Genomic DNA, 13,008 nt, shown 5'->3' with positions numbered 1-13,008 from the left:
TGAAAAACTTCATATTTCACTTAGGGATACACATATGGACTTGCTGTACTAGGTTCATGCATGATCAGCCTTGAAAACATTTCTAACTTACTTTGGAGTTACTTTCCTTGCTCCCATAAGTTTACTGGAGTAGTAGGAGATAACTATCCTCTGTTCAGCAAGTAAACATATGGATCATTGTATACAACAGCATGCAACTGAGGCTTCCTAACAGAAATGTCTGGTCCTAGTCTTGATAATCTCTTAAACAGGAAGTTACTGTTGGGATACCTTTATTTCCTGAAATCCCCCCACTTCTCCCTTCAAAAATAGATCAATACACCATCCAAACCACTCTTCAAACACTTTTTCTTTGGCTGAACGAGGTGTTTTTGAAACAGAAATCCAAACTTACAAAAAAGGTCCTTCCTAATGAACCTGTGCAGTGTGAAGTTCCTCAGAGTTCAATTTTATCCCCTGTGCTGACGACACACAGCTCTACTTTCCCTTTACATCTCAAGGTGTGGCAGTGGATGTGCAGGACCATTGCTTTGCCTCGGAAATGGACTGCATGAAAGCCAACAAACGAATGCCCGGTCCAGATAATGCAGAGTTAGTGGGCGGTTCCCTAGACCAGATGGATGGGAGGTGGCCTGCTCTTGATGGGGTTACACTCCCTTTAAAAGAAAGAGTATGCAGATTGGAGGTACTTCTGGATCCTTTGTTGTAACTTGAGGCTCAGGTGGTCTCAGTGGCATGGAGTACATTCCATCAGCTGAGCTGGTGGCTCAGCTGTGCCCCTATCTGGATAGGGTTAGCCTAACCAGATGCTCTGGTAACCTCTAGCTTAGATTACTGTGATGTGTTATACCTAGGGCTGTTTCTGAAGATGGCTGGGAAACTTCAGCTAGAGCACAATTTGGTGGCCAGGATGCTCACTGGGACAAGATGGTTTGAGCATATTACACGAATCCTGGCCTGACTGCAGTGGCTGCTAATTAGTTTCCAGGCCCAATTCAAAGTGCTGATTTTGACTTATAAACCCTTAAACACCTCAGAACTGCAATACCTCAAGGACCATACCTTTTTCCATACCTCTTTCCATACGAGTCTACCCAGACCCTGAGATCACCATCTGAGGCCCTTCTTAGGGTGTCCTTCGCTTCTGGCAACAGGAGAACAGGCCTTTCCTACTGTGGCTCTGTGTTTGTGGAATGCTCTCCCCAGGGAGGTTCATTATATACCTCTAGGTGCCAGGCGAAAACATTCCTCTTCAACCAGGCCTTTGGCTGATTAATATCTTACACCCCTTCTAAATGTTTGTTGAAGGAGACGGGCCGTTTATTGGTTTTTTTTAAGTCCTTGTTTTTATTATGTATTATGTATTTAAGGGACACGGGTGGTGTGTGGTCTAAATCACCAAGCCTTTTGGGCTTGCTGATCGTAAGGTCGGAGGTTCGAATCTGTGCAACAGGGTTAGCTCCCATTGCTCTGTCCCAGCTCCTGCCAACCTAGCAGTTCGAAAGCATACCAGTGCAAGTAAATAAATAGGTACCGCTGCGGTGGGAAGGTAAACAGGGTTTCCATGTACTCTGGCTTCTGCAATGGTGTTCATGCTGGCAACATGACCCAAAAAAGTTGTCTGCAGACAAACACCGGTTCCCTCAGTCTGAAAGCTGAGATGAGCACCGCACCCCATAGTTGAATTTGACTCGACTTAACCATCTAGGAGTCCTTTACCTCTTACCTTTATATTGTATTTATATGTTGTGAACTATATAACAACAACAACAACAACAACAACAACAACAACAACAACAACAACAACAGACTTTATCACACCGGCTTGACCAGAAATATTAATTACAGTCGGTTTTCTACCACTTTCTGGAAGATATATATAGGCAACAATAATTTTATGCACATTCAATGTGTGCCTGCACACATCACCGCAACCGAGAAGTGGTCAGAAAGGAGGCCTTAACAGGCCGTAACAGGGCATAACTGTTAACATTTTCCCCTTTACTTGATGTATGAGACTAATGCCACAGTTGAATGGTATTATTATTATATGGAAAGGGCATCAGGGACAGTGGAGAAATGTCGCAAATATAATACCAGATGCCTGCTTCAGTTGGACTCTCCCAAATTGTTCTATGGAGAAAGAACAAGGGGTGAAAGAGAAATGTAAAGAACACCCTCATCAGTGTCTGCTCCAGTTAGACCACTGCTGGGGCAGAGGCAGGCTTTAGTCTTTCAGATTTCAGCAGTGCCCTGTGTAAGACCAAAATACCTCGTCACCTCTTGCCTTCCATTCTGCTCAATTCATAACATCATGGTTGCGACGCCTGCAGCTTCCCCTAGGCTCAGTACCCAGTGTGGTGGAACCAGTCACGTTGCCCTAAATCCGCCTCTGCCCAGGGGTAACTGGAACTAACTACTCAGTGGGGAAGATTCTGATAAATTGTTCCATTGATATTGTCTTATTCTGATTTCAATTTTACTTATAAGCCTCCTTCAAAGGATCTGGTATCTCTAAAGGTTGAATAACAGTCATTTAAATAAATGATAGAACCTGGGAAATAATACATCTAGGAAAACCAAGAGCCAAAGCAGTGGCTTAGTTAAGGAAAGGGTCTTGATGCCAAACCAAAGCAGATCTTTAGATTTTTAGGTGTTCTGCAGTCAGAATTGACAGAGATAGGTTATCTACAGCAGGGTTTCCCAACCTTGGGTCTTCAGCTGTTTCTGGACTACAATTCCCATCATCCCTGACCACTGGCCCTGCTAGCTAGGGATGATGGAAGTTGTAGTCCAAAGCAGCTGGAGGCCCAAGGTTTTTGGACTACAAGTCCCAAGTATCCCTGACAGGAACCAGTCTAACTTTTCCTCATACTAGGTAGGAGATCTGATTGCCATGGAATCTCCTCCAGCTGCACCCCTCCACAACACTTACCATGCCATTTCCCAACCCACAGAAGTGGCTTTTCGGGATGTGCAAGTGAGTGTACCAGGCTGCCATCCTGTATCATCTCATCTAGGAGCAAGTTCCCTTGAAATCAATGAGACTTAGTTTTGAGTAAGCAGGCACAGGATTGCTTTGCAATTTAAAATTTTCTGCTCCTGTCTGAAAGTTACTGTGAAATATTTTTTTATGCTAGATTTTATCTTGTTTTAATTGTGTGGATATTTTTGCAAGTTACCCTGTATTGCTTAGTAGTAGTAGCAGCAGCAATAACAACAACAACAACAATAATTTTATGTCTAACAGCTTTGTTACAATTCAAATCATCCAACTCTATCAGAAACCAAAATGATCATTATTCAGCCACAGCTTTTCCAGTTTCTTGCAGTTAGCCTATTGTACATAGTTTAAAATATCTCTGGGAGTACAATTTTATTAAGCAATATGGGTACCATAAGCTGGGCAGAACTGTACAATCAAGAATGCATGTGCAATGCATATACATCTTGCAACCTGGCATGGCACTCAGATTATGCCTCACCAGAAAGTGTGTCCTTTCCCTCCTTTATTCCCTTCATAGGTATTGAGCAAGTGTTCCTGTACAGACATCACAAACTCATCTACGTTAAAAGTGAAAGAATTAGGTCATCATCCCAATTCTGTTCAATGAGTTGCTTTTGCAGTATTCTCCTTTGCTCTGGAAATTAATCTCTCTAAAAGCACTTTTGCTTTCAGTGTAACATTCTAATAGTAGTAATTACTTCTTGTTCTGCATTACCAGATGTCATAGGTATTCCATTTTTTCCCTTCCTTTTTTTGTCATTGGATTTCAGCAATTTAGAGATTGCTTTTGAAAATTCCTCATTGATAACAAATAAGCATATGTGTTCTCTCTTGACAGGCCAAGGCAAATGTGTGAATGCAAGGAGGTGGGTGAGGGAATGGACTATTAGGCTGCATGTGAATCAGGAATATGGTACCCAATACTGTTGTGTATTATTGCCCAATAATATAGGTGTATCCATTTCATCTTTCCTAAATGCTGTATTTTTCCGTGTATAAGACGCCCCCTACTTCTGGGGACCCCACATTTAGAAAATGGGCATATGCACTATCCGTGTATAAGACGACCCCAGATTTTTAACCTTATTTTAAAGTAAAAAAAACCCTAGTCTTATACATGGAAAAGTACGGTAATCATTGTATTTGCAGCAATCCAAACACTTGTAACATCAAGCAACAAATACATTTACACACACACACTAAGAAGAGTATTCTATGTGATTGGCTTTCCTCTGCAAAGTCTGTATTTGATATAAAGATCACTGTCAAGTAAATCTTTTCTCTACAAATTTTTCAGAGAGAATAATAAAAGCACATCACCAACACAAAAATATTTACATTCACAAACCGAATCAGCAGTAAAAGCAAAAAACAAAAAGACACCACGGCTGGTGTCTTCGACAAGCATTTTGCAACACAAACATACCCAGCTTTCTGGGAATTGTTTAACACCAAAATATTTCTCTCTCTAAAGCACAATTTTATAACATCCACAGGGGTTTCTAACAACTGAGATATTGCGCCAGAAAACAACTCTCATTATATGTACACACAGAGATACAGTATATCTCCATCAATTGAAACTTAATCATCTTTTTACAATTTAGAGGGGGAAGGCAGTTTTTAGCATGGTTAAGCCATGTATCATCAATACCATGAAGTTAACCTATCAGTTGTAATAGCTTCTATAAAATACCAGAGTGAGATTGCAATAAGCCTAGAAAATGGGCTACAAATCCCAGATATGCTCAAGCAAGCAGTGAACCAAAAACAAAAATTGGGAGATCTGAAACCAGCAACTAGATACCATTCATCTGATTCATTACCTCTAAAGGCAAAGTTCACAGGCCAAGGTTTTAAAGCAGATTATTCAGCTTAGAACTGCTATTTCTGAACAAAGAATTTTAAGATTTCTCTCTGCTATCCACAATGGTTTCCATAGTTCCCTTCTTTTCTTTTTTTACACATTTGTACATTTATTAAGCAAGCAAGCAGGTAGAGATCCAGGATTATCAGGTATTAGTTATATCCTAAAATTTCAAATGAATGTGGTAAGGTTAAATGTCATGTATTCTGTTTCTGGCTTACATTACCACCTTCTGAGAAGGATTCTCAGATCCCAGTACAACAGAGTTATTTTATTAACAATGGCACTACAGGATATCAAGTTGCTCTAAGTTTATCTATTGATCTAGTAATCCAGGCACTGTATAAACTTCTTAAACCAATTTCTACATATTATATCAATAATGACTTTGAGGTAAAATATTTAAGGAAGTGTTTCCAGAATTAAAAGATAAGCAGATCAGTTTAACACAGAGACTATACTTAATGCTGTCAGTTTGACCTTCAAGTTGTGTTCAACAAACTGATACCGTTCTGAAAGGAGAGCCCAACTATTAAAAACAGCAGAAGAACGAAGTCTCACCCCTTGATTTGCACCCTGTAAGAAAATGATTTTCACATATGCACAACCAGTAGTTATTTTTAAAATGTTGCAATTTATTGAGGAAATGCAGTTCATTGTAAATGATGGGAACCAGCCTACCATTGTGGTCAGATTCCCAGCAGCCTTTTTGATGTTCCTTGCTGGCATTCCATGAAGGTGACTAAACCTTGTCTGGAAATCTACAAAACAAAATTTCAGCTCAGCTTAAACGTGCACAACACTAATACATTTGCAATTGTTAAGGGAGAATCCAAGAAATGAAGATCCTCTCTTCTGAGATATTTTAATGGCTGTTTGTTGGTATTACACCTGCTATCCTTTACACTCACAGAGTACTGAATAAGTCACTACAATTTTTTATTTTATTAAAATGTATGTATTTTGCAAGTAAAGGGCAGGATGCAAGTGATGGCATCCAACAGATACACACAAAAAAGTAACTTCAAAATACGAAAAGATCATACTGTTAATTGTATTGTTTGGAGTGTTTTTAGTTTCCCCCCATTATGGAGAGCATCAAAATCTGCAAAACTATTATGGAACACCATGATGAGGAAAAACAGAGACAGAACATGAGCAATGTAGTTCGCACCACCTACGAATCTTGGGAAAGCTAGCATGCATACAGCCATAGATAATTTTTATGATCACCAAAATGCCTTTAAAACGATACATTTGTGAGTTATCCTGAGAATTACAAAGAAGCTACTCAGCGGGAATCACCACTTTTCCAGCAATTACAATCCTCCAGCTAGAAATTAATCTTTAAAGCTTTAGGGTGCATAAAAACAAACACACAGGTAAGACATTCTGACCACAACCCCTGGTGCCCTTAACGATCCAGTGTCATCTCTTAAGGGTAACAATTTCAAAATGTATAATTTGATCACTTAAAACGTTGCTGACCTCTCTTGCCTGAGTGGGACATCAGAGGGAAACTGCCTGTTAAGATACTTTCAAAGACTGGATCAGGCAACTCTTTTTCCAGTTCTGCAGAGTCTTCTTTTTCCCACCAGGGAATGATCCCAGTGATCCCACAGGCACCTCCAGGTTCACTTTCATGGAACCAGTCACTCTGCTCATCGTCACCTGTGATAACAAACACCGTACATTAAGAAAAAAGAGATTGAGGTTTATTATCCAAAGAAGCCCAATCCTAATGAGAATCAGGAACTCCTTTATTGCTATGCTATAGTTCAGGCTTCCTCAGTGGTCAGGGATGATGGGAATTGTAGTCTCAAAACATCTGGAGGGCCGAGGTTGAGGAAGCCTGCTATAGTTGTTACTGTAGTGCTTAGAACATGGCATTTACTAGCATGACAAGTACTGACACCAATAAAAGGGTATAAAATGCAATGTTTTAGAACCAATTCAGAAATGTGAAAAATAATAAACTAGCTAATCTTTTGGTGATAACGGCAGGGAAATCCATTTAAGTTACTGCATTCCCAACACTAACAAAAACAAGCCTTAATCTCCTGCAGGGAATTAAAGAGAATAAAACTGTGAAAACAGTTCTTTGCAGTTGATAATGGTATATAATTAGCTTAATTTCATGATTTGTATGGTATATAAATGGGGGAAACAATCATGAACAGATGTGACCAAATCAAATTAATCTGATTAAGTTCATTAAGAAATAAGTTTTGAAAAAGTTGTTTTTAAATGAAAGATGACAGTACCACAGGAAACATCAAGAGTCCAGGGATATTTTAATGACTCTTAGAAACTAAAAAAATCAAAAGTAAAACAAAATTATGCACTTTGCTAAATCAACATCTGAAACTCTTGTATGCATCTATGCTCATGTCACTTTGATTTTATCCAGAGCCATGCTTTACTTTCTGTATAGGAATGATGGCTGCTGAAGTACAACTCGTTTGTGATGTCAGAAAAGACATTATGGATCTGCAGCCTACTGTAGAGTGGCTAAGTTACCTGGATGATGGCAACAGGTTGTCCTCAGGTCACTGTGATAGAAAGGAGTGTTAGCCTGTCTATCGTGATTAAAGGGATGTCCTATAGAACTTGAAAGTCTTGTGACGCTCTTTTTTTAAAAAAAAATGTTTATTAACGTTTGAGAAAATCAATCAAATGGAAACAAATATATATGTGACTGTGACTGTGAACTTAGGTGATGGAAGGAAACATGCACACAACATGTGAGAAGGATGCACACAAGAGGAGAGACGCAGCTGCCCAGGCAAGATACCTCCACAAGCTTTGCTCAAGCACACCAAGAGAAGAGAACAGTAATTCAGGTGCACTCTGATCCTCTTCCTTTAAATCTAAGCCATGGTGTAAGGTAGGTTTCACATAGATAAAGATATCAGTGCTTGCATTTGATATCTCAAGGAAGTCAAGCAAGCTGAGGGTGAATTGTCCTGCATTATGAACAGTTTTGAACTGTTAAATACTTAGGCACCAAATAAAGGAGATGGCACAGCAATCAGCAAATTGTTGGTACTAGACTAGCCTTCCCATCTGGTGCTCTCCAGATGTGTTGGACTACAATTCCCATTTGCCTCAGCTGGTACCAGCTGGGCCTCATGGGGGCTGTAGTCCAAAACACCTGGAGGGCACCATTTTGATGGAGGCTGAACTAGGTATTTATTACACAAACTTTTAAGAATGATTAGCAGAAATCGGCTGATAGCATTGTTTCATAAGTTGGAAATATTCTCATGCTTGAAAATTGTTCACGCTGCCTTTCAAATAAGGAGTGTAATCCAAATAATTTGACGGTTAGGTAGATAATTCAGAGCAACAGAGTATACTAATGAATACTGTACTGTTTAGACTAAGACTAATACATGCTAGCAATGGCAACCCAAAGCCCCAATACTATTCTGAGCAAAGGTCAGAATTAAACTGTAGTATTTACCTTAGTCTGACCCAGCCTTGCCCTTGAGATTGTCTGCAGTGATTCCAAGACTTAGTCCTCCAGACTTAATTCTAGGTAAAGATTCCCATGACCCTAGCCTTTAACAAATCACCAGAAGAGAGAACAGTAGTGTACAACAGTCTATACACCAACAGCAAACTCATTCTCCAAGTGTTATTTCTTATGTAGAACAAACAGCACCTTACACACATGAGAGGGAGGTATCAGCTGGGGTGGAAGTACCAAAAAGAAAGAAAACCATTTAGATAAAAAAAGATTTTAAAAGGAGGAGGGGTCCAAAGCAGTCTAGAAACCACAATAGGGGAAAGAGCTCTTGTGATCGAATCCTGCTTGCTGTTGGGGGAGGGGGACACAAGAAAAACAGAGAAGTGGGGAAATGGAGAACATAGGGAATGGCTGGCTGGAACAGTGTGATTTGGAGCACTCCAAATCCGTTGCCCCTCCATGTACTATTGAAGGTTAAACAGTGAATTTACTGATAGAAGGGTACACTTGGTCAACCAGATATGTAACAGAAGAGCAGAGCAGGAAGTTTCCCCATTAGGGATATTCAAACCCTGTTTAAGCATCTGTAAACCGGGGGGGGGGGGGAGGGAGGATCAAATGTACCCCAACAACACTGTAGAAATACAGAACCTTTGTCTTCCACCACTATGCTTTAGGTATTACTCAACCTTGAACAGGCATGAATTTCCATGTGGTGTTTCAGCCCCATTCTGCACTACATATAGCAACAAAATTATGTTTTCCTTTCTACTGCTCTGTGGGTAGGCAATTCTCTCTATTGGGTTGATTCAGAAAACTGGAAAGCCATACACATAACAAGCTACAGATTGTAGTACCCCATAAAATGGTGTTTAAATTCTTTAATTACTCTTCATGTTCTATAGATGTTTAGCCAACAACTTGCTCCTTCCATTTCTTGTGAAAAAAGGAACACAAACAACAAAACAAACTGAGTGGTATGCAACTTATCTTTGTTCATTGATTTCAATGGGTATACTCTGAGCAAAACTTATTATGTAGTATTTAACTATGTTCATAATAAACTACGCACTTTCCTGTATATTAGAAGTTTATAGAAGGCCTTTACGAACCTGAGTTTTCTAAATCTGTTTTTTTATTTAAATAAACAACTATAGCTATCACTTAATGCAGTATACACTACTAATTCAACGTTGGGGGTCACCAAAGGTTGCATCCAACCAAGTCATATGAAATCAATGGACTAACTAACTTAAGCCAATTGATTTCAATGGGTCTACTTTGAGTACAACACAAAACACTGGGTCCCTACTGCATATGCAAATGTTAGCAAACAGCCTGAATCCTAATCAACAGGTGGCAAGACATAATAGCAATTTTCAATCAAGGACCTTCAGATGATCACTTTTTCCTTTTCACAGAAAAGTATTTGCTGAATGTGCTGATGAGAATAACCCAAAAACACTTTACATCCAAGCAACATAGAGCTGACTTATGTGCAACTGTATTGTTTTGCTGGAAAAGGAAAGTTCTCAATCAAGGCATGGTTTATTTATTTTTTGCTTGCAAGTGGTGTCATGGTTTTCACCAGTTACTTTATTTGCATAGCTTTCTAGCATCTGACCCCAAAATTGAACTGATACACTCCATTTTCTAATGATTAAGGGTTAAGAGGAAATAGTGGTTAACATTCACACTCAAGAACGGAAAAGAGGGGATCAGAAAGGGAACTCACAGTCTCTTAACCACAGTTCAATAGACTGACCAATACTACATCTTCACTGACCCTAACTAAAGACACAAATCCCAATTACTTACTTCAGCACAGTATTCCTAGATCAAGGAGACCACACTTGGGATTTGGCCCTTTAGCCCATGGGAAATAAATAGTTTAAGATGCGGACATATCCTGTATTCTGTTGTGTGAAATAAGAGAGCTGCTGCATTTCAACTGCTAAGTAAGGCTTTTTAAACTGGACTAACAAATTCCCAAATGCTTCTATAAAAATAGAATGCAAGATTTATATGAGGCCTGTAGTTCAGAAACAGTTTTTTATGTAATGTCGCTCATTCCCCAAATCACACTTTTCAAAGATATGAAATCATATTTTTTATACATTCTGAAAGAATTTTGCATGGAATGTTTATTACAGGAAACAATGCAAATGTTTACTGTGTTCCGTTTCAAGAACATTCAAAAGGTCTACTGTATCAACTTCCTGAAAACAATAGGTTTAACCATTTTGCCTTATTGTGGCAAAAAGAATGGTTTACCCTATGCCAGTGCAAGTGGCACCCTATACATGCTAGGATTGGGACACTAACTGATCAGTCAAATATCTCATGAACCCAAGAATGCCCTTCATTCAGTCAGTAATTTCAGTTGAAATATAACATTTTCAAACAGGAAAAGCAAGAATAAGGGCTCTGCTCCTTACTTCTGCAATGTGTCTGCGAAACCATGAGTACATTTAGGGCAGGCATAGGCAAACTCGGCCCTCCAGATGTTTTCGGACTACAACTCCCATAATCCCTAGCTAACAGGACCAGTGGTCAGGGATGATGGGAGTTGTAGTCCAAAACATCTGGAGGGCTGAGTTTGCCTATGCCTGATTTAGGGGAAGGTACCCCATTATGCTGAATGACAATATTTAAAAACCAGCTTGTTAAATAATTACTATATACATTTTTAAAATTTAATTTCACTTTGAGCAAAATTTGGAATTATTTGGAATTGTTTGGCCTGTACTTGGGAGTCCAAATAAAAGCCCCGAAGAACAGCTTGATTTCTTGACTATTGGTGACATACAATTGAACATATGAAGTTGCCTACCTAGCCTCATTCTGCCTACTCTGATGAAGGGGAACTGATTCCTGATACCTGAGTTTCTTAGCCAGAGATGGAGAGCATAGAACCTGGAACCTTCTGCATGACGACCAAGTTATGACCTCTCCCAAATTGATTGGAATATTTTACTTCAGAAGAGTTAATCAACACATTTATTATTATTATTAACGTACTTCACCCTCTCAACAGTTTTAACGAATTCATGATTTAAAATGTTTGACAATTCTTTGACCAGTCAAAATGACTAGCCCTAAATACATGGGGCTCACTAGCTCCTTATGTAGTGGTGACACATATGACAGTTGAAAGTTGTACGTGCAGTAGCACCAGCTTCAGCAGCTGTGATGGTGGTGCACCTAGGACCAATCCCCAATAACAGAGGATCAATCATGTCCTTATATAGGCATTTGAACCCTTATCCTGAACTGTGTATGCTACCATAGCAACGTGCCTAATAGAAGAGAATAAGAAAGCAGGACATAACAATTGTTATAAGATGCCTCAAAAAAGTCACGCCTCCACAATCATTTTTGCTTTACACAAAATGTGATAAGAAAATCACAGTTCATACACAGGATTAATGTCTAAAATTGGAGAGATTGCACTATTAAATTGATAAATAGTTTTACGTTTTTAAAATCTGCAAGAACTAAACCCCAAACTTCCTACATGAAGATTAAAAATACTGGGATATAAACCAGCCAATTGTGAAATAACGTTCAGTGATTTACAGAACTGAATCTGATCCAATTTCAAAAACAAAAAAATTGCACTGTTTCAGTACCTTGTCTTCCCTCATCATTGGTAAACAAACCAGCATCACTACTGCTCAGGCTGCTGGATTCACTGTAATAACAGAGAGAAAGAAACAGATCAAAAGTGCAATTGATATCTCAGTCATAAAATTTTAAAGAGACAAGATTGCACTCAGATGAAACTTAAGCCTTCACAAAACCTAAAAGAAAATAAGACGTTTTTTTTTAATAATAAAAAAAATCAAAGTGCAAATATCCCAGTTCCATTAACTACAGAACATTATTTTTGGCACATAAAACCACAGGAATCTAATGGGACCCTGACAGTAAGCCAGATGTGACTGCAATGAGGTGCTGACACAATTGATGCATTTTATTATCTGTTTCCATCAAATGCTCACTGCCCCTTTCTTATGCTGTGCAATTCAGCTTGATCCCAAATACCGCTGCTCAGTTAAAAAATAAAATAAAAGCGGTGGTGGTGGGATCTCAGGCAAAACCATTCTGATCTGTTCTTCAACACATGAAACACAAGGGGCAAGACTTTTTTTCAACATTTACAAATATTCTGAAAGATGCACTGCATAAAGAGATTCACCGGAATTCTATTATTTAGAGGAAGAACAAACGTTTACACTACAACAACCTATTAAAATAAAGTAAATGTCACCCTGAAGGACCCCCCCCCCGCCCCTGGGATCAATGGGATTCTAATGGCAAAAAGAAATGTTAACTTCCCGTTAACTTCCAGCTGACAGCTGTTTCATATGCGTCATTCAAACGTCTTGTCTATCCATGTTAAAAAATGTTTATGCACAGATGTGTATGAGCATCATGGAAGAAGCCATGTAAAAATTTGCTGTGAAGGCAGTTTTCAAACATTTTCAACTTGCAATTAGGTGGCAGCTGTGAGCAGCTATGAATCGTGGTTTCTTCCAGTCTACTGACTTCACTCATATGCAGAAAAGGACTAACCGCATGCCACTTTCATAATCCTCGAGGACTGACCACTGCAATGTTCTCTATTTGTGGTTGTCCTTGAGCATTTAAAAGCTTCAC

The 13,008-nt window shown here is 39.1% G+C and overlaps 1 protein-coding gene across 7 annotated transcripts in view; it reads right to left on the bottom strand.

Annotated features, from left to right (window-relative positions):
- Nucleotides 1–13,008, bottom strand: part of GPATCH2 (G-patch domain containing 2) — a 103,041-nt gene that overhangs the window by 79,344 nt on the left and 10,689 nt on the right. For all 7 annotated transcript variants that reach the window (XM_083605284.1, XM_083605286.1, XM_083605287.1 and 4 more), the window contains 3 exons: nt 11,979–12,040; nt 6,363–6,545; nt 5,556–5,635 (listed from right to left, as the gene is read on the bottom strand). In XM_083605284.1, the coding sequence (XP_083461410.1) occupies nt 5,556–5,635; nt 6,363–6,545; nt 11,979–12,040 (325 nt within the window). The remainder of the gene's footprint in view (nt 1–5,555; nt 5,636–6,362; nt 6,546–11,978; nt 12,041–13,008) is intronic.

This window comes from Podarcis filfolensis (assembly GCF_964270895.1).
Source record: "Podarcis filfolensis genome assembly, chromosome: 3".
In the NCBI taxonomy this organism is placed as follows: domain Eukaryota; kingdom Metazoa; phylum Chordata; class Lepidosauria; order Squamata; family Lacertidae; genus Podarcis; species Podarcis filfolensis.
This window is presented reverse-complemented; position numbering and strand designations above follow the sequence as displayed.